The sequence below is a fragment of the Cadophora gregata genome, assembly GCF_030347475.1.
Source record: "Cadophora gregata isolate MNR1 chromosome Unknown scaffold_17, whole genome shotgun sequence".
NCBI lineage: Eukaryota > Fungi > Ascomycota > Leotiomycetes > Helotiales > Ploettnerulaceae > Cadophora > Cadophora gregata.
The window spans coordinates 161,862-185,401 of NW_026695940.1; the positions used below are offsets into that span (position 1 = coordinate 161,862).

General features: G+C 48.5%; 9 protein-coding genes across 9 annotated transcripts; 7 read left to right on the forward strand and 2 right to left on the reverse strand.

Moving 5' to 3' along the window:
• Nucleotides 1-559: 559 nt before the first annotated feature.
• ONS95_005882 (uncharacterized protein) lies at nucleotides 560-2,103 on the reverse strand. Its single transcript, XM_058499317.1, has 2 exons — nucleotides 1,918-2,103; nucleotides 560-1,868 (listed from the first exon to the last, which is right to left on the reverse strand). The coding sequence occupies exons 1-2, from the start codon at nucleotides 1,977-1,979 to the stop codon at nucleotides 1,163-1,165; spliced, it is 768 nt and encodes a 255-aa protein (XP_058350361.1). The 5' UTR covers nucleotides 1,980-2,103; the 3' UTR covers nucleotides 560-1,162.
• A 1,392-nt stretch (nucleotides 2,104-3,495) lies between these two features.
• ONS95_005883 (uncharacterized protein) lies at nucleotides 3,496-5,352 on the forward strand. The gene is made up of 5 exons (XM_058499318.1): nucleotides 3,496-3,878; nucleotides 4,034-4,055; nucleotides 4,209-4,219; nucleotides 4,447-4,576; nucleotides 4,640-5,352. Exons 1-5 carry the CDS (start codon nucleotides 3,833-3,835, stop codon nucleotides 5,109-5,111), a joined length of 681 nt encoding a protein of 226 aa, XP_058350362.1. The 5' UTR covers nucleotides 3,496-3,832; the 3' UTR covers nucleotides 5,112-5,352.
• A 744-nt stretch (nucleotides 5,353-6,096) lies between these two features.
• Nucleotides 6,097-8,004, forward strand: ONS95_005884 (uncharacterized protein; the record flags this gene model as incomplete). Its single annotated transcript, XM_058499319.1, has 1 exon — nucleotides 6,097-8,004. One exon carries the CDS (start codon nucleotides 6,097-6,099, stop codon nucleotides 8,002-8,004), a length of 1,908 nt encoding a protein of 635 aa, XP_058350363.1.
• Nucleotides 8,005-8,753: 749 nt separating this feature from the next.
• On the forward strand, nucleotides 8,754-11,262 carry ONS95_005885 (uncharacterized protein; the record flags this gene model as incomplete). Its single annotated transcript, XM_058499320.1, has 2 exons — nucleotides 8,754-8,928; nucleotides 8,978-11,262. 2 exons carry the CDS (start codon nucleotides 8,754-8,756, stop codon nucleotides 11,260-11,262), a joined length of 2,460 nt encoding a protein of 819 aa, XP_058350364.1.
• A 1,261-nt stretch (nucleotides 11,263-12,523) lies between these two features.
• On the forward strand, nucleotides 12,524-12,964 carry ONS95_005886 (uncharacterized protein; the record flags this gene model as incomplete). Its single annotated transcript, XM_058499321.1, has 1 exon — nucleotides 12,524-12,964. One exon carries the CDS (start codon nucleotides 12,524-12,526, stop codon nucleotides 12,962-12,964), a length of 441 nt encoding a protein of 146 aa, XP_058350365.1.
• Nucleotides 12,965-13,093: 129 nt separating this feature from the next.
• Nucleotides 13,094-13,450, forward strand: ONS95_005887 (uncharacterized protein; the record flags this gene model as incomplete). The annotated part of the gene is made up of 2 exons (XM_058499322.1): nucleotides 13,094-13,280; nucleotides 13,332-13,450. 2 exons carry the CDS (start codon nucleotides 13,094-13,096, stop codon nucleotides 13,448-13,450), a joined length of 306 nt encoding a protein of 101 aa, XP_058350366.1.
• A 1,955-nt stretch (nucleotides 13,451-15,405) lies between these two features.
• ONS95_005888 (uncharacterized protein) lies at nucleotides 15,406-15,769 on the forward strand (the record flags this gene model as incomplete). Its single annotated transcript, XM_058499323.1, has 2 exons — nucleotides 15,406-15,593; nucleotides 15,694-15,769. 2 exons carry the CDS (start codon nucleotides 15,406-15,408, stop codon nucleotides 15,767-15,769), a joined length of 264 nt encoding a protein of 87 aa, XP_058350367.1.
• An 853-nt stretch (nucleotides 15,770-16,622) lies between these two features.
• ONS95_005889 (uncharacterized protein) lies at nucleotides 16,623-18,337 on the reverse strand (the record flags this gene model as incomplete). The annotated part of the gene is made up of 2 exons (XM_058499324.1): nucleotides 16,623-18,249; nucleotides 18,297-18,337. 2 exons carry the CDS (start codon nucleotides 18,335-18,337, stop codon nucleotides 16,623-16,625), a joined length of 1,668 nt encoding a protein of 555 aa, XP_058350368.1.
• Nucleotides 18,338-22,311: 3,974 nt separating this feature from the next.
• ONS95_005890 (uncharacterized protein) lies at nucleotides 22,312-23,540 on the forward strand (the record flags this gene model as incomplete). Its single annotated transcript, XM_058499325.1, has 2 exons — nucleotides 22,312-22,623; nucleotides 22,719-23,540. The coding sequence occupies 2 exons, from the start codon at nucleotides 22,312-22,314 to the stop codon at nucleotides 23,538-23,540; spliced, it is 1,134 nt and encodes a 377-aa protein (XP_058350369.1).

Here is a 23,540-nt window from a genome sequence, read left to right on the forward strand (position 1 = left end):
AGGTAAGGTAAAGGTAAGGTAAGGTAAGGTAAGGTAAGGTAAGGTAAAGGTAAGGTAAGGTAAGGTAAGGTAAGGTAAGGTAAAGGTAAGGTAAGGTAAACAAACCAGAAAGGAGCCAGGCTAGAACGCGGCACGCCATACTGAGTATATGATATATATGTATGATATATATTTCCTTATAATCTCCACCTCCATCCCATTTAACACTTAACACTTAACACTTGATACTTGATACTTGATACTTGATACTTGTTACTTGCTACTTGCTACTACTTGCTACTTCAACCGGTTACTAGTAGATTTAGGTAGGTAGGTAGGTAGGTAGGTACTTTGCATTCTTCAATTTTTAATTTTGATGCTCACCACCTCGTACTTTTATTTGTTGTGATAAGGTATCATTTGATTTATAAAAGAATTGGAGATTCACACACACACACACACTATGGGCATGGTACTTCCGCCAAATTAAAGATAGGATCGCGAGACTTTTTCGGAAAGAAAAAAAAAGTGGGGGGGGGGGGGGGGGTTAAAGAAATCCTGACAATTTGAAAATATGGCCTTTTTGAATTTGAATATGAATTAAGTATTACTAATCTCATCTAATTACCACCATTGTCTTCTTCTCCTTCTTCTGCTTCTTCTCCTTCTCCCTCTTTCTTCGTTCCTCACCGGTAACCCACTAAACCAAACCAAACCAAACCAAACCCACCAAGGGTATCCTGCCCCAAACCCAATCAACTGTCTTCCATTAAAATCTAATAAAGCGCCGTCACAAACCCTGATATCCACCTTCAGGGTTGGGAAGTCAGCGCAGAAAGTCCATTACAAAGTTTTTTTTCCCTATTCTATTTCCGCTCCATCCAAATCCCGATCTCAGGAGATAAAGTTTCCAGTGCAGAGTAGTATGTATAACTTCGCGTGCAAATCGTACGTGCACGTATGCGTATCGTGAGTGAATGAGTGAATCGTCGGTCTCGAGCAATCATTTCGTCGTGTTGGTCGAAATTATACCAATGTGTTGCGAGTTGCATGAATTAAAAGCTGTAGGTGAAAGTGCCAGGTGTATAGGAAGCGAAGTAGAATTAGAACGCCAAGACCAGAACGCCATCGCTACCTCCTTGAAGGAATGAAAGACGAGATATGCAGTTCATCAAACGGCCATTTACAGGAAGTAAGCGACAATCAAGCCCAAAGCAGCAAGGCTTGAACCAGTATTGAGTGCTGCGCCATTGGCGAGGACTGGGCCGGTGGTGGAAGATGCAGATGGACCAACTGGAGTAGCTATTACTGATCCCCTGGTAGAAGTTGGGACTGTGCCATTTCCACTTGGGATGGGGTGGCCGGTTGAGAGGGTATGAGGGGAGCTGGTAGGCGGGCAGTAGGTGGTTGTGAAGGTGCTTGTGCTGGTTGTGGTTTTGCCGTCTGTGACGCAGGTGGTGGTGACGGTGCCGGTTGAAGTGATTGTGGTAATGCCGTTGGTGGGGTAAGGGTTGATGTCGGTCTTGGTCGTGGTCGGCTCAGGCGAGTACGTAGGATAACCTGACGAGGCCGTAGAGCTAGCAGAGTTCGAAGACTGAGGAATAGGTGTGCAATTTGGCAGAGTGAATGTGCCGTTATAGGTTCCCGAACTACCCTGAACTATACAGTTCTTTGCGCAAGCGGCGATACCACTTGTTGGGGATGATTGCCAGCATTGAGATGATTGGACACCGAATGGGAAGTATCCAGCGAGGTTGTCGTGGCAGTTACCTGGCTGGCCGACACCGTTCGAGCAGCGGATGATGATGTTTGTGTCGAGAGAATCGCCGGCGCAGAAGGCTCCGTTGGGCTTGTCTGCTGGGCAGATGAACTTTCTTGTAGCATCGTCACTGCGATGTGTTAGTTGGTATGGAAAAGTGAGGAGATGATAGGACTGACTAGGTGATTTGCGCGCTGGCAAAAGCAGCTGTGGCGGCGAGGAGGAGAGCAGAGTACTTCATCTTGTCTGTATTGTATCTAGGTATTCGAAGGTTGTTTGTTTTGTTTCGGGTTATTGAGCGAAAGTCTAGGAGCGAGTGACTGTTGTTGTTGTTGTTGTTGTTGTTGTTGTTGTTGTTGTTGTTGCTGTTGTTGTTGTTGTTGAGGTCTGTGAACGACAGTGGGGGACAAGAAAGATACTTGGAGGAAGCAGGTATATTCAGAGTGTTGGTTGAACGTGATGAGGAGAGATCTGCATGGAAGGAAGGCATGACTTTATATCTTCCCACCTCACCCCACCCCACCATGCGCCTTCCCGTCTCACCCACCAGCCCATGCCCATCGTATCCTGCTCGGCGGGAAAATACCCACCTGCCCTTACCAACATTTGGGTTGCATTAGGTGACATGCGAAGGCGATGTAGGGGTTGTCATGTCATGCACGCAACAACGTGACGAAGATGAAAGAAACTTCCCGGAACAGGCAGGAACAGACGGGGGAAGGCGAGCACTAAACTTAAGCGAGCCTGTCCAAACAAGGGGTCGCCGTGTGGGCCGTGTGGCTGAGCTGCACGAGCAGGGGTGCAGCCGACGAATACGAAGCCGCAGACGATGGGGGAAAGAGCAAAAGGGACTACTACTACTGGCGATAAATGCAAATGCCAATGCCAATCTGGTCGGCTGTTCCGCACGCGATTTTAGAGCGTATAGGTAGGGCTGGGAATGGGAATGGGAATGGGAATGGGGTACCTGAAGATCTATTTTGAGCATGTAGCTAGCTAGCTATTGCTAAGTATTAATTTACGTTCTTTGGTCTGGTGCCAGTCAGAGCCTCAACTAAGGTTTTCGCCGCAAGACTCACCGTGCGGGACCGTACAGTATTATTGAGCGGCGCTGTTGTGTCCCTCGGTCGGGGTTTGTCGTCTGATCTCGCGCTCACTGACTTACCTAGGTAAATTTACTGTCAAGGAGGTCTGTCATCACTCACCAACCATGAGTGAGCCATATATTGCGACCGGGGGAGAGAATACGAGGAGCAGGGCATGTCACGGGATGTATACAGTACAGTAGTGCAGTGTTGGTCGTACGGCGATACCAAGAAAGCAGAAAGTTCCTCGCTTCGAGGATAAATAGAGTTGGCATGCAATGCAACTCTAATCGCAAAGTTATTTAAGAAGCCCGCCAGAACGGTACCTACCGTACTAGCTTGTCACTTTCACGACATCAACCGAGAAGAAAAGACAAAGTCGGAAAACCCTTTACAACTCCCGGTGCATCACTATTGAGCGAGAACTCACTTAGGCCGTAGCAAACACGAACGACATCATTGTGGCTTCACCTTCATTTTTCGTCTGAAATTTCATTCGTGTCTGGTGGTTCCAGCGAATTGGGGTCTTTCCTCACTGTGGTGCAGGTTGTAAATCTACTGGACCAATTAATGCCGCAGCCAATCAGTCCCCCATGACAAATCAGCGCCACAACCATCGAGATCTCCACCACCTCCGTGCACCAACCAAGCAGCAGCCAACCGCGGGGTAATGGAGACGGTAGATGGACACAAGTAAGTGGAGAGATTTGCATCTCCTCACATCGTCAATTATTAATCAACGTGTAATCATTGTTTGATCTAATCATTACTCTTCATCTCCTCCCTCTTTCTTTAATCCACCTCTTCCTCAACCATCTCTCATCATCTACGGTAACCTTACCTATCCTCTTCGTAAGCACGCACGCACCACCACCCAACCCAAATCAAGCCAGTCACTTGCCCGCCACTCCTACTCCCACCTCGGCTCCATCATTATTCCACGTACGGACTCAACCTCGTATCCCCACCCCCATTACACAGTAATTTACCACCCACTCACTCACCCACCATGTACGAATCAACCATAAACTTCACACTCGACACTATCTGCCCCTGTAAGCAAGCCAGCAAGCAAGCAAGCGTTTTCCTCATTCCCCTTAGCTTCCCCCCCATCCAACACGCTTATTCACGCCTTCCCATACCATATCGAGTTTTAACCCTGCCCCAGTTTACAGACGAATACGAAAGAATATTGGCTGATTGAAACCAGGGACGTATCTGGCTAAGAAGAGGTGAGTAGTAGGCTATTGGATTTTGAATTTCGGACTTTGGGTTTGCGGGTTGTGGTTTCGTATGGGGCGAGAGGCGACAAGGGGATAGAACGAGAGGCGAGGAGATGGGATGTGAGAGAGCATCTTGCTAACACATGATGGAACGTTGCATAGACTCGACGAAGGTATGTTTGAGAGAGATGTTCTCCGTGTGGCTTGCTGCGCTTTCTCTGTACCTCAGCCTCCACTTTACCTCCCAACCAGCTCCCCATGCCACGTGACACTCCTCTGATTTCACGTGACGATTTTCAATCTTGTTTTACCTGGTATCTGGGTACTTACGGAAGCAAAACACACTGGATTTAAGAAGATCAATTTTGGAAGTGTGGAACAGCAAGCTAATAAATCCTAGCTCTCCGACGCGTGAGAGAAACAGATGCGTCCTCAAAAGTAAAATTCACAGTCGTGTACCACCCGTACCAACTGTATCCCGGAGCTAGTGTTGAAGGAGAGGATAAGTATGAGTGGTACAAGAAGTCCAAGTTAGTCTTCAAATCATTTGCTCTCACACTGTTATGTGTCGATATGTAGCTAATAGACCTTAGATATGGCGACTCTGAGGAAAAAATGAAAATGTACACCACCCTCATGACCGCCTACGGCGCCTCCGCCGGCATCTCCTACAAATTCCACGGCACCGTAGCCAACACGCTCCAATCGCACCGGCTAATCCAGCACATGCAAGAAACCCACGGCCCCACCGTAACAGACTCCCTCATCAACGCCCTCTACAAGATGTACTTCGAAGAAGAGAAGCACCCCAGCAGTAAAGAGACGTTGCTCGCGGCGTGTAAAGAGGCGGGTATTGATGAGGGGGAGGCGAAGAAGGTCGTGGAGGATGAGGATGAGGGCTTGCTGGAGGTGAAGAGCAAGATTAGGGAGCAGGCGGGGAATGGCGTTGATAGTGTGCCGTTTGTGGTTGTGGAGGGGAGGAGGAGGGATATTACGGTGCAGGGGGCGCAGGAGGTGGGGGATTATGTGAAGGCGTTGGAGCAGGTTGTTAAGGAGAGTACGTGAAGATAAATATAAATGGAAAGAAAAATTGGTGTGGAATGGAAGGGTAGAGAGTTGGGAGGAAGCTTTATTTTGGGGGAGGGGTTGGGCTAGGGAGGAGGATGGCAGGGAAAAGAGTCATTCAAAATATTGCACGAGATTTGGCATGACGGGATTGCTTGTTTGATTGAATAATTAAAACTTGAGTATTCTCAGTGTGATTTATTTTCAGTAGGATCTGTTTCCTGATTCCCAAAAACGTGCGTCCGCATTAAATCTTGCAATAGTGTAGTGCATTGCAACCTCAATAGCACGGTTGTCACGAGTCGTTCTCTATTATGCAATGATACCTAGAAAAGGAACGGCGTTGTCTTTGAACATAAAAAATCATCAAATGCAATGTCGTTCTCGCCTGCCTACCTGCCTGATATCGCATAAAATCTCCTGAAACAGAGGACGAGGCTGAGGAGATGTATGATGGGAAGCAGGTTGAGGAATTGGAAGGGGGCAGGGGGCAAGGGAAAGAGAAGGAAGAGAAGGAAGAGAAGGAAGAGAAGGAAGAGAAGGAAGAGAAGGAAGAGAAGGAAGAGAAGGAAGAGAAGGAAGAGAAGGAAGAGAAGGAAGAGAAGAAGTTGAGGAGTGTGAATCGTATTTAGGAACCATTTTTCCATGGGGAGTGACACGCTTGGTGGAGGATGAGATAGTTGGCGTGTCAAATTCAGATGGACTCTTCTGAGAGACTTGTGTATTTTCTTAAAGAAACAACTTATCGCCGGGGGCGTATTCGCGTTGTGCTGTTAGCTGAGTAGGTGGCAGTAATGGTGGCAGAAGGAGCGAGCAAACAAGCGGGTCTTTCCATTTTGGTCTTCAACCAAACAGATCCCAAAGATAAAAATTGAAGTTTGAAAAACAAATCAATGGAGGTATTCTCAACATTATTAACTTTTGCCCTCAGAGAAGTACATTTATCAAGAGGGATTTTGCACCATACCGATCGACCCTCAGTGCCATGGCATCTCAATCTCAATCCCTCTCGAACCTCACACCAGGAAACACACTTGTTCTCGACGTACCAAAGAAAGAATCTCCTGCAGATCAGACCCCCACCCTCAACTCACCTTTACTGAGGAGCGAGGATTCCGACGTCAATGTTTTAACCCAGGACCGGATCATGCCCTTTATCGAACCAGGTGCTCCATCGGCAAGGGAGTCAAATCGACATTCCACAGCAGTGCAAGATAATGCATTACGCCCAGTATCGAGCTTCAGAGGGGAAAGTATAGTAGGAAGCGAGCCTTTGGGCAGTTTTGGGCGGTCTTTGCCATCGCTAAGGGGCCTTGGACTTCTTGCGAGGGGTGATGGAGATCGCCCATCGGCTGTTGGCTTACATGCTGCCCGAAACACTAGAGGCATCGAGAGTGGGAATGCCAGGTTGAACGAGAATATGGGAGAAGATGTAAAGGAAGAGGTGAGGAAGAATACGTTGACGAAGCAAAAACGCACGGCTAGATTCCGCGAGCGGCGTGAGATGTCGGGATCTGGCGCAAACACCATGTTTCCAGTGTCAGGAGGAGACGATGGGAATACGAGCATAAATGCTTCGAGATCGAGAGGTCCATTCAATGGGTCCAATTCAATGCTTGGCAGAACAGTCATTTCGAGATCCCTGGAGGAGACCCAACGACAAAGATTGAGTGCGCGGAGAGATTCCAGGCGGTCATCGCGCCGGGATAGGATACGGCCATCGGGCACTGCATCCACCCCGATTACTATCAATGAGGCTGAGAAGAGCCGGCCTATATTAGTGGGTTCATCTGAGTCGCCAGTAGTTTTATCTTCTGATGACAATGAGGACGCGGTGTTGCCTCCATCTCAATCAACGCCAATGACTTCGAGGACAGGCACGAAAGGGCCAGAGCCAAGCCGTAGGACGTTTTCTCGGCAGAAAAGGCTGAAAATTCTTGAGAATAGAGAAGAAGCAGAGAGATCATCCCGACAAGCCAACTCAAGTCGTCCTCACATTACAAGGGAGACGGCTCAGAGTTTGGGGTTCTCGCAACCTCTATCTAGATCATACTTCCATCGAAGCGGTCAAAACGCTCTACATGAGTGTTCAGCGTGTCTATCAAGCATACCGAGAGAGCCACTTCTTCCAACTATACGTAGCCTACAAGCGAGAGTCAATAGAAGGATAATAAGAATGCAACAGAGTGCTACTGGATACTGCGAGACCAGGAACCCCAACCAGCGGCCGCCGCCTACCGGTGAAATAACAGGGGATATACCCCACAGGTTTGACTATAGAAACACGGCAAGCACATATGCTAGCAGGGCTTTCCCATATTTTGAGGAAGGAGAGACGACCAATGACGACTCTCCATCGCCAATCTGTCAGCCTGAAAGCCAAAGAGCACAATGTGAAAACCCTCGTTATGAACGCCCAAAGCTGAGCTCAGTATCTGAAAGCGATACGGATGGTGAAGTGTACAATGATCGAAAACCAGGGGGCGATGCGCCACCTAGGAAGCGCAGACGTCTGAACCTTGACAGAGAAGCGAAATCTATCTTACAGAGTCAACTCGATCGATCGATCCCTCCAGTAGGAAGTATGGGACAGCCCGGAGGGTTAATAACTCTCAGGGAAATGTATGAGAAGTTTATGAAAAGTGAAGCTGGAGGAACTTTCGATGACCAGCAAACAGTAGAAAAAGATCCTTCAGACGTGAATACTGAGGGCAATAGCTGGTTGAAGACTGACTCCACTAACATCGATCGTGCTCATGCCCTGGAAGGTACCGACCCAGTATATGAGCAACACAATGGAGCATTTTCTGACCACGGAAATGACGGTTCGTCACGTTACTTCACACCAGACACACAGCGCCGTCTTGATGCAGAGGGATCCAGCGACTCTTAGTCGTTCCTTGAAAGTGGTGAATTTATCGGCGACTTGCGGGTATACGACTTGAGAGTTCCATCAGTAGATTAATAGAGGCTATCAATTAACTGGGCATGTAAGAAGGTCCTTTGAATACTATCAAGCCGGCTTTTGGAGTACGCTTTCGTGGTGGTCTGTAGGATCTGTGGTTGGTACAGTGGAGCACAGATGTGAATGTTAAAGTTGGAGGGGCGAGGCAAACCCAGATAGCGTTCTGTATATTCTCTATTAACTCGAACTGTCTTCCAATGGCTTTGTATTTTGGTTGCGAGTGATCACGTTGGACGACAACCAAAGAGGTGCTGGGTCGGAGAGATGGTGACGGAAGCCCCACCTCAGCTAAGCGAGAAAGATAAGAATGTCAACATTGGCAAGTTTGCTCGTTTTCAAGAGCAAATCGCACGCTGAACTGGGCGAAGTCTTTTTAATATTTCATGGCCAGTGTATATACGAACGTACATGTATGAATCTATGCAACTGCTCCAAGATGTTGTTGCTGGACAGCCGGGAGCGAACAACCAGTCGATGGAGGGCCCAGCCCTTCACTTTTCAGCTGCGACATCGACGCGCTCCGCCATGATAGGCTCGAGAAAAACACTAGTAATCAACTAGCCTCAAGAGTAATATTCATTTGCCTTCTATCTATATCAAACGCGCTCTGCCATCCGTAAATTCCCATACCAACCACACAACGACACTTCCACCAAGCAGCACCGCCGCCCATCACCATGTCGTACATTTCACAGATGCCACTGATGCGCGCTCGAGCCGCAGATGACGGTATTGCAGTCAATGAAATATTGAAGTACTATCGAGTATCTCTCCTCCGCGCGCAGGTCAGACTTGACCTCGACCTAGATGGTCAGCAGTATGTTGCTGAGCACCAGACTTGGGCTTCGTATTGTATGTTAACTTCAATTCTACTGTTATATCTTACTTATTGTCATGACAGGGCCCGGAGAGGTGTTTCCAGGTGTTGATCCTCGAAGTCAGGTCCAGGCTACAACACCCGCTGCAGCCAGCCCAGCAACATTTCCTGCTGATGTGGTTGCTCAGCCAGAGGTTACGATCAGCTCTACAATAATGAAGGAGATTTCTATGCAGTCTAGTCCACGTATCCAGCTAAATAATGAGTCTCAACCTGCGACCCCAAATACAACGCAATCCTCGATAGACGCCAATGGAGGCCATAATCGCAACATTGAAGACGAGGAGGAGCTCGCCAAGGGTCAACATAGCCACAAGGAAAACCGGCACCAGGGAAGAAGCAGAGAACAGCCATCGAAAGACAGAAGAAACACAGACGATGATTGCTCAACACACATGTCCACATCTCCATCTACCCCTGCAAATAAATGTGCTCTGAATTCCGAAACCGTAATCTGCGGCAACTGTTCACAAGCCGGCCACTCCCTCGCAGACTGCACCTACAACATCGACGAATACGGCTACCTCAACGGCTGTCCACGATGTAACACCCTCCAACACAACTACGCCGACTGCCCCTGCCCAAAGCTCCCCCACGACGACTACCACTACCTGATCACCAAACGCCACGGCAAACCACCTCTCAGATGCCGCTGGGACTTTCGACTCGGATATTGGAAGGAGTTCAAGGATTGTGTGTATCAGGATGATACGAACGCGATGCGTCCGCAGACTGCGGCGTTTGCGAAGGAGAGGAGGGATAGGGGGGTAGTGCAGAGCTGGAATGAGATTGTGCTTGATCCTATTTGGTATGGGAGGACGGATTGGACGACGAATGTGGGTAAGATGGTTCATCCGTTGGATAGGGAGCTGGTGGGTCCGTATAGGAGGCAGGTTGTGGATTTGAGTGGTGATGAGGATGGGGTTGTTGGTGGTGGGTGTGGCTCGGGAAAATGGAAGGGGAAGAGAGCTGCTGCGGAGGGGGGAGTTGATGAGTATGGGAGACTGAGGGGAGAGGAGACGCACGGTGTGTCCGCAGTCGATGGATCAGTTCAAGAACTTCAGCGAGGCTCTAATGGAGATGGGGAAATGCAGAAAGAACCGCAGAAATCTACGATGAAGCCTTGGTCGAGGTATAGTCGAGGACCAGTCTGCCTGGATGAGAGATCATGGAAGAAGAGACGACTCGAGGATCAATCGATGGATCAACAAAACCAAGGTGGACTAGTCCATCAGCCGAATTCAGGTCATGGCAGCCACGAAGGTCGACATCATGATAAGCCGCAAGTACCAAAACTTGATTATCAGCAGCAGAGAGCACGATCTAACCATGGAAGTATCTCATCTCATTCTCCAACACCAGGTCATCAAGCCGTAAACGGCTACAATAATGGTCAAACTCACCACCCGATTCCTCCTCAAATGGCAGGTCCGCAAGACTCCCAGCAAAGATTCGGTGGTCCATTCACCAACAACAACAATCCATCCCCACCAATCGGCCCACGGCGACACGTCCTACCAAATGGCATGACCTCACGAGAATACGGAAGACAAAAAGCCAACGAAGCTCGTGCTAAGCTGGGACCTTTACCTGGCTGGAAACCTCGCAATACATATATGAGAAGCGAGACTGGCAATGGTTATACGAAGTTCTCGCAGAATAACGTCAGGGGAGGGTTTCAGCGCCAACAGCAGAATGAAGCTCAGCAAAGGATGAATGGAAGATTTCATGATGGCAGACAAGGAGGGGGAAGAGGCAATTTCAATTATCAGGATGATAGGTTCCCAAAAGGTCCTCAGAAAATGATGCAGAGAATGTTCGATTTTAGAGCTGATGCCTTGCCTCCTGCTCAGTCGATGGGTCGTTCGGGTATGCAAGTCAATTCCAATGGCTTCCGTGTTCAGCAGGGTGTTGGAGGTACTCCTCCAGGAGTTCCTGACGGTCCTATCAGTGCGAGAATTGGCGATATCATTGCTTCGCGAGGTCAAAGTCAAGGTCACAAGAAAGGTTATCCAAGACAGAGTATCCAAAGTGGTGGGCAGGGGAATCAACAGTTCAAGGCTTCAATAGGACATGGGTCCGGACCGCATCAGGCACAGGCACCACAAGTACAGCAAGACGGATACCAGGTCAAGGGTAATGCGGCAGGTCAAGGTCTACCTCCTCCTGGTTGGGATACCGGAGGATATTGTGTGAATTGCAGATCGCAGGGACATGTTATTGAGGAGTGTGAGGGGAATTGTGGGTTATGTCGTGGTGGGGGACATATGGCTAGGGATTGTCGGTTCTTTGGTCTGGGGGCGAGGTAGATGAGTAGGGAGAGATTCATGCAGGGAATTATGATGATAGAAAAATGATGAGATGTTTCGCTTCGCTGCTGACAACAACAAGTGGCACGAGAGCTGGGGAAGTCGAATGATTGGTTTTTCTGTTGGAAAGAAAGTACGAAATGGGCGGTTCGGTTCAAGGGGGAAAATAACAATGGAATGATGAGATGACTGAATGCTTCGTGTTTTTTCCTTATTGTTGCACAAAGATAAGTATGTTCTCATATAAGTCCCGATACTATTACCTCTCTTTCAACGTGTCTAGATTGACCTGCTCAACTATTTCTTTCGGGTCGCTCACAAAGTCCTCACAGTAGGAGGCGATGACCTTGTGATTACTGAGACGAGTCCGCGTGCTTGTCAGGGGCTCGGTAGTGATTTTGCCCTTCGAGAGGGTGAGGATGAATAAGCTCGGGCCTGAATCTGATTCCTGTGGCTTGGAAGACGGGGTGTGAGAAGCTGAAGCTACGAGCGGGGTTGTTGCCTCGTCGTCCATGTGGGAGAGCGGCTGGCTGGCTTATCGATTATCTTTGTCAGGAGGCGATGACTTTGGTGTATCTGCTTTTTCTGATTTCAAAGGCTGATTGACACCAGGGAGGTGTATGCATGTTTGTCTTTTGTCATTGTCGAAAGTGATGGGGCGGGGAGGTGCGAATATGGTTTGAGGGGAGGGAAGGGAAGGGGAGGGAAGACAGTGGTGGGGTTGTTTTATTGCCGTTGCCATTGATGATTACGGACGAGCCCTGGTAATCACTTACCTGCTTTTTCACTCAAATTTATGGTCTATGATTCTATATGGTAAGATGTTTTGATGATATTTAACTGGATTTAGATGTACTTGTCTTGACCAGTCCTCGCGTGTTAGGGGTATAAGCGGCGTGCAGGGAACGAAAGTAAACATGAGTAGTAGATCGCTCATAAAAAGCCGATGACATTGCAAGTACGACTGTAAATGATAAATTGCTGTACTGTCTAAGTGCTTAAGGCTATGTCGTTTAGAGGCTAAAGACTTGACTTCCAGGGTGGCCTTCGAGGTTAGACTTTTTCTTCAGGGCCCACTTCGAAGAATGATATCTTCTTGAGACTGAAAACAAGTCTCTGCCTGATTACAATGGCTTTCCAAATAGAACATACGCTTAGATCTCCCCACAATCAGGCAGATTGTGTCTCCTACATATCTGGGGTCTTGCATTGAGATCCAGATCGAGAGCATCAACAACAACGAACAACACCATACATAACAATGAGCCAACAAGCCACAGACATGCCATTGGCGACTCAAGTTGTTACTCAAGATGTCGCAAACCGTCAAGACAGTGTGGAAAGTCCAATCTTGCCTTTGACTGGGAGCACCAATGTGCCTCGAAGAGTGTACCTATGCAGACATGCAGAGGTATGTAACTGCACCATCCAAACATTCTCTCGAGAGCTCAGCGAATCTAACAAAAGTTCTTTAACACAGGCCACATCCAAAGTCTACAATAGATTGACAAAAAAAGATGACATATTCAACGATATCCACGATCCAGGTCTGACCCTGAACGGGGAGATGCAGAGCCGAGAAACCGCAAAAGTCCTGCAGACTGGCTTAGCGAAGCACAATGTCAACATCACCCACCTCCTGGTTTCACCAATGTCACGCACACTAGAGACGGCAGCTATCGTTTTCAAGACAGCTATCTAATCTGGTATAAAAGTTTTGGCTGTTGCAGAGCTCCAAACATTAGCAATTGGTCCCAACGGGACGGGGCTTAATCTCATTGCATTAGAGGAATTGTGTGCTGCGCGGTATGGAGATTCAGTTGATCTGACCATGTTACCAGCATATTGGAACAATGAGAACTTGAAGTTTATTGAATTCAAGGGAAGATATGCTGATGGAGAGGAGAATGTCAGGTTCGTTAAGCGTTTGGTGAATCGAATTGCTGGGGAATCATCTAAGCCAGTTGCTGTCGCTATCGTTAGCCATTCCAGTTTCCTACAATATTGGGATGCTGATGGTAAGATAAATAGTAAAACATCGGGTTGCTAGGATGCTAATTGGTGTTTAGAGGGTTGGGAGACGACGCTCATTAGCCCTAAGCGGTACATGTTTGACGAAAACGGGACACCTCATGTTCCGAGAGGACGAGTCATTAAAAGCCTTGCTCGTGGAAAAGCTGCGTACTGAACTTCGTCAGGGGAGCTGCAAGCCACTCCCTGGTTAAGTGGAACTATTGGAGTGTTTGGAGTTGGAAGTTGGAAGTTGGAGTTGGGAGTTGGGAGTTGGGAGTTGGGAGTTGGGAGTTGGGAGTTGGGAGTTGGGAGTTTTGAATGGTTTCTGTGGTGGGCGAATTGCAATCTGGAATCATCGAGTCAAGCAAGCCGGTAGACATTTCATCAAGCAGGAAATGCTTGATATCACCAATGAAAACGAAACTTATTTTGATGAGGATACGATACGCCTTCGCCTGATGGAGGAGGGCTACATTTTCCACGTGACATAGCCATTACTTGATTCTTGATCTGATACACATGGTTAGTCTCCATATGGGCCGATTGTTTCAAAGGCCTCGACTTTTCTAGAACATTATTTTGCATGCCTCACTACCTAAATTTGTATGCCGCTTTATGTAACGTGATGTACACGACGTGAGAAGGTAGAATAATATTAGGACAAAAATGAAGCTATTCACACAATTGACACTTTTCAAGTGAACTGCCTATCAATTGTGCCTCTATTTGAGAGTGCCTCTGTTTAAGTGTGCCTCCACAAGTGTGCATCCATCCGAGTGTGCATCCATTCGAATGTGCATCTATTCGAGTGTGCCTCCCTTTAAGTATGCCTCTACAAGTGTGCATCTATTCAAGTGTGTATTCATTCAAATGTGCATCCATTTAAGTGTGCATCCATTCGAGTGTGCCTCCCTTCAAGTATGCCTCTACGAGTATACCTCCACGAGTATACCTCCACGAGTATGTCTCCACAAGTGTGCCTCTACAAGTGTGCCTCCACAGGTGTGCCTCTATTTGACTGTGCCCTTATACCTCTATTTAAGTATACCTTTATTCCTTCCCTCTAAAATCCTTTCCTTTCGCGCTTCTATTTAAGTATAAACAGGTTTAAAAGAGGCTATATAAAGCGGCATACATATTCAAGTCGTGAGGCATGTAAAATAATGTTTCAGAAAAGTCGAGGCATTGGAAACAATCGGCCCTCCATATGTCTCGAAATTGTTCCAGATTGACTTCTATACCAACTAATAATCTAGTCTAGTATAATCTGGTCCGTTTTCTCAGGTACCATGCTCCACACCAATATTCCAAGTCACGTCCCTCCCTCCCTCCCTGTTCCTCTCATCGGAGTTCCCCGCCCCGCCCCAGTCAAAACAACACCACCTGCACACTGTTGCACACTACTCAACCCCCTGCCCAGAAAAACGCTCCACCAAAAGAAAATCAGCCCACACCCAAACAACCTCACACCACATATCATCTGCACCACTCCCATCTCAGCTCACAGTATCCGCAGTCTGCAGTTCTTAACCTCCGTAAGAATATCGCATCGCATGTTTCCCCATTCTCCGCTGCTGATTACCTTGTTTCTTATTGGTAGGTTTTGTTTGCTGTCGTCTGATAGGAGAGGGAAATGGTGTGCGCTTTCGTACGATGCGTGGTGAGAGGGACGTCATTTACGGGTCATTTTGCATGTATTTTGTGTGATTATATGGATTTTTGTCAGGGGATGAGGTGAGGATACGTGGTAGAGGAAAGGATGGAGAGAAGAGTCCAGGGGACGGTATATATCTTGGAAGGTCTCCTGTTTCTCAGAAGGATTTTTTGGAAGTATCATCAGCTTCGTACCACACGAAAACAGACAGACAATCTCATCTCGTCTCATCTCATCTCTACTCAACAACCAACTCCAACTCCTCTCAGTCCTCTAATTCAAAACTCCCCTCACACAATACAAAAAAAATCATCCAACTCTCCTCATCACACACTTTACACTACACAAAATCTCATCTCACCTCACCTCATCTCACCTCATCTCATCTCGCTCACACACCACACCTCACCTCCGTTTATCCATCAACCACTATCTCCATTATTCACCCCACCTCAAACCCAAACTAATCTAAAACCATGTCCCCAATCCCCATCCGCCTCCTCCACCTCACCACCCCCCGCCGCGCCTTCAGCATCGCCACCCGCGTCCGCACCCTCGCCCGCTCCTTCGAGCCTCACCCCTTCGAGCGCATGCCCACGACACAGAAACCCGCGAGGGGCGATTGGGGGAGGCAGGCTAGACGGGTGGGTGATAGTGCGATGTTGTGAGTTTTGTCTTTTTCTTTATTTGATTTTCCTTTTATTACATTTTGTGGTGGTTGTATGTATCAAACGTGGAATTGAACTGACTGACTGGGTAAACAGCTATTTCCCATTCATGGGTCTCGTCCTCTCGTGGCCGGTTATCGCTGAGCAGTTTCTGGATGGGAAGATGAGGTAGGGTGGATGCAGATGCGTGCCTACCTGCCTTATCGCGTTGCATCGCTGCCAAATGCCAAATGCCAAATGCCGATTCCATTTTATGGGATATTTGGTGGTGCGTTGCTGCATAAAGAATCGAATCGGGGAAGGGAAGGAAGGGCAGGGAGGGGGGGGGAGGAAGATATGTATATGTGAGAGGGTAGGAAATATTGCATTGTACTGCGTTGAACTGCATTGTGTAGGCGTTCTGGGTGGTAAGGGAAGCATGGGTGGGGTTGCGGCGATATACTCATTTTCGCTTGGATGCGGATTATTTTGTTTGTTTTGTTCGTTTCTGTATCTTGGATTTTGGAGTGGAGAATAAATGAAAAGCAGTCCAGCAGATTGGAGGGCGGGTAGAGACAAAGCAAGGAAGAAGGAAGGAAGGAAGGGGGAAAATGTAAAAACATACCATTAATCTAGATATCCTCCATCTTGCATCTCGTTGTGATTTTCGGAGAAGTTGGGGTGACGAACTTAGCTTGTTGGGAAGTTTGAAAGTCGTGATTGAGAGTAATCGCAGCGTGAGGTAGTGTGGTCAAAGAACTCGGTATTCTGAAAAACGGAAGATCCGACGAACAAGAAAAGCTGCATGAACAATGAATATGCTGGTAATAACTCCAGGATATACTTAAAATATCTATTCACCCGAACGCCAAACATGCTACGAGAAAAATAATATCCAGGTCCCACAAAAGAAAAGCTGTAGAAGCATGAGTCCCAGGTCTCCTCTCCTGACTGCAGTACATCGCATGTAATATACCAAACTCCACCGCCGAAAGAACAATTCCAAATGTCCAGGAAATTAAGTAAACCACTCGATGCTTCTCCCCTCACCGCCAGCTACCAGCAATCCTCCTCCTCTCCCTCTCCTTCCCTACACTCCCTCCTCCCATAGCTTCCCTCACAGCCCCAAAAGCCCCAGAGATGATACTCTGTCTCTTAATCCTCGTCTGCTGCTCCACAATGCCCATTTGTTTTCGATCGCCCACAACATGCATTTTAGTCTTTTCGCCTGTTCGCCCCGAGACTGACCTTGGCATGCTCGCGGTATCGGGAGTAACAGGATATCGACGCGAGAGGTCTGGAGGGGAGGCACTGGCTTTAAGAGATCCGTACTCAGAAATGCTGCTCCTAGTCTTTGATTGAGATGTCGATTGGCGAAGCGGTAAATCAGACGTCGATAGGGTTCTCCCCAATAAGCGCATCTCCCGTTCCTCGAGCAGAGTTCTTGGACGATGCATAGGCAGTCGTCCAGGAGTAGCTTTCAAGTATGCCTCTTCGAGGTGCGGCGTCACGAGGGGGATCTGGCTCTGGAATGCCATGGAGAGGATACGTAGATTCTCGGCATTACTTATTCCCTTCGCTTTGCTGTCCTCCAAGCAGACTCCATCGAGTGCGACGCCTTCGTCTGTCTCGGCTACTGAGTCCGATATTGCAAATCGCTTTACTGTCTCAGGATGCAGTTCTTTCTCTTCGATACCATACCCGGCTAAGATCCGTAGGCGAAGTTTAGGTGGGAAGGTATGGCCTTTTGCGTTGAGGAAATCGATCATGAATTTTCTGACTTGGCGGAACTCTTGAGCTTTTCGGAGACGGCTGATGTCGAGGGCTTGTTCAGATGGGGCTATGAGTTTGTTTGGATCTGGGAAGGGGGATATGTAGGTGGATGGGAGAGAGGTTGTGGACCAGTTGGGGGAGAGAAGGCCTGGAGACGACGCAAGAGTGGGTATGGATGGACTGGAGAATGAGCGTATCGGGCGAGCTGCTGTGTAGTATTTTGTCTTGGACAATGAAGGTCCATGAAAGCTTGGTGAGAAATGACCTTGGTGTTGGCTGGAGAAATATGACGGGGGTGGTGAAGAGTAATCTGGTGATGGTGGATCTGAGTCCGGTGTTGTAAGTATGATGGTTATTGGCGCTGATGGAGACTGTTCGAGTATTACTGATGAGAAGCTTTTCGTTCGGTATCGGAGCGAGGGACGAGTGGGAGCTTGAGTTTTGATTAAGGCTTGAGTTGAAGACCCGTACAAGGAAGCAGGAGTTGCTGATGATGTAGAAGCTAAGCCGTCGAGCTCAGCATGTTCATAGGGAATCGATCCATGAGCCGACTCCGTGATAGTTGAAAGCGTAACCGACGAGGAACTTGAAGTCGAAGCTTGGCTGTCTGCTCTCATAGGCAGTGTATCTGAAGAAGTAGATCCGGATATACTCCATTCCACCTCCTCTTCTTCTAATTTGGGAATGGATTTTCCCGGTATTTGTATCGGCACTGCTTTCCTGCTTTCAATGACTACTGGCTTGGAGCTTTCCAGTCTCAACTTCCAGTTCTCGGATGAAAATTGTTCGGCAATAGGTAGTCTTGGTACTTCTGCTGCCACCTCCTCCCCTGTCCACTTGCCAGACTGGGTATTCCGCTTCTTATTTCCATCTTTTCTTCGACTTCCGTTTCCATCAGTACTTGGATATTGTTAGCATGTCCTGTCGAAATAGTGGGGGATCCTCACAATGCCGACACGGCTTGCCCAATCCAAGCACGGTACTTCATAAATCTCCCTCAGCAATCAACTCCTCTATCAGCACTCTCCTCCGAAATAGAACGCTGCCGTTCGCGGTCTCGACAACTTTCATACCCGATCAATTGAACTCGCGGCCTTTCCCAATTCTCAAAGAATATACAACTGCAAATGGTCAAAGATATCCGTCACAGAATAACTGGCCGCATCTGGATTTTTCGGACGTTTAAATTGAGGGTTCTGCTGTAGGCTGTCTGGCGAGCTGTGTTTTGATTTCCACAGAAGACAATTTCGGGGGTTTCTTTTGTCTTTCTCTTCCTTACTAATATGTCTCAGCAGCAATTGGTTGTTTTCGTGCTTGGTGAGTTCCGGATCGGCTCAGATCTCCAGGAAATCAATGGTTCCGCAAGGCTGGCCGCTGAAGATATGTGTTGAGACAAGATTGATAATGGCGACTCAGGCCAACGAGAACCCTCTATCGTCGACGAAGGTTTCCGCCGGCGATCCTGCTCATGGCAAATTTTGGAAAAAAGATGGGAAGCTGAACGATTTATTGAGAAATCGATACGTTTTCGTGGTCTGCCCTGTGGCTTGCACAATGTCTTACTAGAGTAAGAGCCGAGCTCCCAAATAGTGTTGTGGTGCAGATGAGACGAGAAGTCTAATTGCTTATTCGGCGTGGCCAAGGCTCGGGGAGTGCATTCAGGGAGGAATCGCCACAACGAAGTCAAGAAGACTGAGGATCAACAAAATTGACGAAAGGATTTCTTTTGGCGTTTCGAAAAAGTATGGATGACGAGAAAGTCGGGGAGATCAGATCTCTCCGTCAGGCTGACAGTGTCCTGTCAGGCTGTCAGATTTGTTGTTCGTTCCTGGAGCCAGCAGGGGAGCTGAATGTTCGGTAACCTAACAAACACAGTGCAGCCAACAGGGTTCCTTATCGCCCAATACTTGGGACATCCTATCTGGGCAAGGCTTCAAGAATAGTGCTAATCGGGCGTTTTCAATGGCGAAATTTTGTATTGCTGATTCGTAGATACGACACTATTGATCACTCCTGGAGAACAGCGCTACAGGTGAGCAATATTCAGGCGTTCGAGTATGGAGAAGCAGTGATGAGGCCATATCGAGCCGAGAATTGAAAGATAAAGCCCAGACATGTTCCCAGTGATCGTCAAATGCGAGGAAAGAGGATAGTCGTCAAGCTCTTTGCCAACGCTTTCCAACTGCAAAGCCCATCCACTTTTTGAATTAATCCCCGAAAATATCTCCATATGTTGGTTCAATTGTCCCAGTTTGGCTGGGAGTCCGTATGGCAAGCCAGGAGCAATCTAACTTGGACCAAATGCATCTGCGGCTCGTCTGAAAGATTCTAGTGCTTCGCCGTTTGAAGCCCTGTAGATAGTGTTCCCCATGTCCTGTTGACAGGCTTGTTGGCAGCTGGGAGGTTGGCGTGGGTTGGCGTGGTCGAGACTCGTGGGGGCTGACCGCTGGAAGCATGGCAATTTAAATGGCGATATGCCGCCAATTCACATCGTGCGTGGGACAGACGGACGAAAGCCCTGGGCCAAGAACAATAGGAGTTCGCAAGTGATACAGTAGCATCTGCGTTTCAAATTGATATGCCTCGAAGCGGTCATTGATGGCTATGTTTGGATGTGGTTGCGATGGTGCTGTGAGGGAAGGAAAGCTGGCTGCTGCCATACATTGAACATCGAGTCTCGAGTGCACTAAATAGCCGGAGCAAACCCCGTAATGTCCCAGCCTCCAAGTATCAAAACATACCAGTGGGAAACCTTCTATTCTGATAGCAGACTATTTTTTTCCTTGCTTCATTCTTCCCCCTCTGAGATATCTCTCGTTGCCCCTTTATTTGACACAGTCATGTTCCAAAAACAAATTGAGAATATTGTAAAGGTGCGCCAAAATTAGCTCACCTTATCGCCGTCCGACGACTTGCAGGAGTTGCCTGTCCATCACCTCCAACAACCACGCAAGCACTGCGGCACAGCCCAAAGGGCAACACAAGGCCATCTAAACTTCTGACAGGACGTTGTGCAACTTCGCACTCGCATAAGAATATATACCAGCTGCGGCATGCGTAACAGGACAGAATGGATGACTAAGCTACAGATACCCAACGAGGGATTATTCTATACGAAACTCTGGCCCTCCATGCCACAGCTATGCCATATTATGGCAAGATCTATTATACTTGAACAAAGATACGTTTTGGGCCATGAGACTTGGTTGACATTATCTGTAAGGCAAGTCAACACAAATGCTACTTCGAAGTTATTACTTTGGACCACGTTTCGGGATACTGAACCAACTCTGAACGACACATCGTACAAATAACGAAATCCGCCTGTCACGCTGCTCACTATCCCACTGAACCATCGCATCATGTCGCCACTTGATCGCATCATGTCGCCACTTGATTGAAAGGATTGACCATACCCAATCATCAACGGAAATGGCGTCGATGCCTTTCAACACCACCCTCCCGCCACTAGCTGGGTAAAGTGACACGTGGAAAGGAAAGCCACACCACTTCTGCTTTCGGACGAGCAGTTTTCCGCAGTGCCTTCTGCTACACAGGTTTCTATGATGAGTACCAAGCAGCTTGAACGCTGGCAATGTGAACGAAAGGAATGCTTCACGAGAACGCGGATTGGCATTTAAATTTTGGTCAAAGCAAAGACAAACCAAGGTTCAACTTGGGTTCCAATATCTCTAGGTCCGAGGCTGAATTATATGGTGTTCTGGGAAGATGGGACAATTGGATATCTAGTCCGACATGAGTAGTGATGTCGATTCTGCTGACCAACTCTGATTCAGGTCCGCGGTGATCGCTCCTGGCATCCCTGAGCCGTAACAGAAAATGTCAGGAGCGTGTCGGGGTTTCGAAATCGAGATCTCAGAACAGCATTGGATTGCAAGCCCACGTAGGCCTCTCTTGGGGATATAAACAGAGCAATTTTCTCTACGAGGTACACTTGGCCGAAGAAATCCACCACAGTAGACAATAATAAACCCAGCAGAGGGCAATTCCCATACAGTACTCCACGACTAAATCAAACTGGCTGGGACTCAACCTCGGCTTGAAGCGCCAGCGATTAACCTTAAAAGTAGCCGGCCAAGCGAACCTCTCACGGCGTCTGCAAAGCGCCACCCACGCACCAGCGCCAGCATTAGTCCCTCAAACCAACTTCAAACAGGATGGTCTCTGCCAACTGATACGCAAACGGTGCCAGAGCCAGACAGGAGCAGAAAAGAGCAACAAGAGAGGCAAAAGACCCCTAGCCTGGACCATATCCGACACAGGCAAACGATGTTGATAGGTAGGATGAAGATGGAGTGGAGCTTGTTGTTGTCTTTGCCTCTGCCGGGAGGTGGTTGGTGCGGTATGGTTGGTGGCCAGGGGAGCAGACCCGCAGATGCTATGCTCTCTTCTTTGCTGTCGTTTCTTGAACTTGACTTTTGTACCTGGATTCTGATTTTGACCTGTACCCGGGACTTGGACTGGGATAGGCAGGACTCGACTTGATTTAGGTTTGCATCTCCTTGGTATTGCGCATCAGATCTTGTTGGTATTCCCGGCTTTTGCAGATACGAGAACGAACCTTGTACAGGGAAGCAAGAATATACTTGGATTCAAGGAACACCATTGGCACCGGCACTTCCGACCTACAAGACAGTCCTTCTGTGTGGCGACGACAGCTTCAATCCGACTTCGCGCGCGTATCTCTCCTCAAGACCGAACTCGACTCTCGAATCGAAATAGGAAGCAGCATTGTTCATCGGATCGCAATCAGGACGACTTGGACCTTCACTGATCCGTGACCGGACTTCTCGACTGCTGGGAAAGAGACGGTTGCCACAAGAGAGAAGGGACAAATCCTGATTAGGACAATAAAGACAATTGTATCTGCCGACATAGGACTCAATCGGACACGCCCACTGCACCGCGACAGTATTATATCAAATATCCTTAGAAGCCGCAATGGCGATATCAACATCCTCCCTCTTCTCCCAAAACAAACCACCACCTCTCTCCACGAACGTCAACACATCCCCCGACATGGCGTGCGCCAAAGACTCCTCCGACAGCCTCTCCTCCCACGACGCAAGCGCAGACTTCTCCGGTGAGGTCAACACGAATAACAACATCCCCTCTCAAGAAACATTGAAGCGCGTCGAGAACCTTCCAATTCTAGATCAGGATGGCAGATCGATACCTTTCAAGAATTTATATACTGGGCCGAACGTAACGAGGAGGGTATTGGTTATTTTCGTACGGCATTTCTACTGCGGTGTACGTCCCCTTGAATAACCCCCAATTGAAACCAGCAGCACACCAAGGTGCGAAAAGCCTACCAAGAACAAAGACTGACAATATCCGTCCAACAGAACTGTCAAGAATACATCCGCTCCCTCACAGCCTCCATCACCCCGGCCTCCCTCCTCTCCCTCCCAACACCAACCTTCATCGCCATAGTCGGCTGCGGCTCCCCCTCCCTGATATCCATGTACCAATCCGCGACGTCCTGCCCGTTCCCCATCTACGCCGACCCCACCAAGAAACTCTACAGCGAGCTCGGTATGCTGCGAACGCTCAACCTCGGCGCCCGCCCCGAATACCAGCGCAAGGAACTCCTCAGCATCATGGTCGCGGGTTTCGTGCAGAGTATGAAGATGATGAAGAGCGGGCAGACGCTCAAAGGCGGTGATATGTACCAGGTTGGCGGAGAGTTCATGTTCGAGCCTGTCGATGACGGAAGTCCAGTCGGTACACCTGAGGGCGAGCTGGAGAAGATGCTAAGTGGGGGTGGGGGTCACGACACCGACGAGAAGACAACTCCCAACGAAAACACGAATGCGAATCTGGGAGGGGCTGCGAAGGGGGAGAGCGGCATGTTGGAACATGGTCCTGTGGAAGCGAAGCGCGTGACGTGGTGTCACCGTATGCGCAACACCCGGGATCATGCTGAGATTCCAGAGCTGAGGGAGGTGCTGGGGTTGGATGGGGAGGGGGTTCTGGGAAAGAATAAGAAGAGGTGGACGAAGGCGCTGGTGGAGAGGAAGGGGACGGGGTTAAGCTCGAGGAGCGTGGATGGTGGTGCTACGAATAATGCGGGTGCGAATGAGGGGTTTATGAGGAAGGTTAAGGAGCTTGATGGGGGGAGGGGAGAGAGTGGTTCGGATAAGGAGAATGAGAATGCGGGGAGGTGA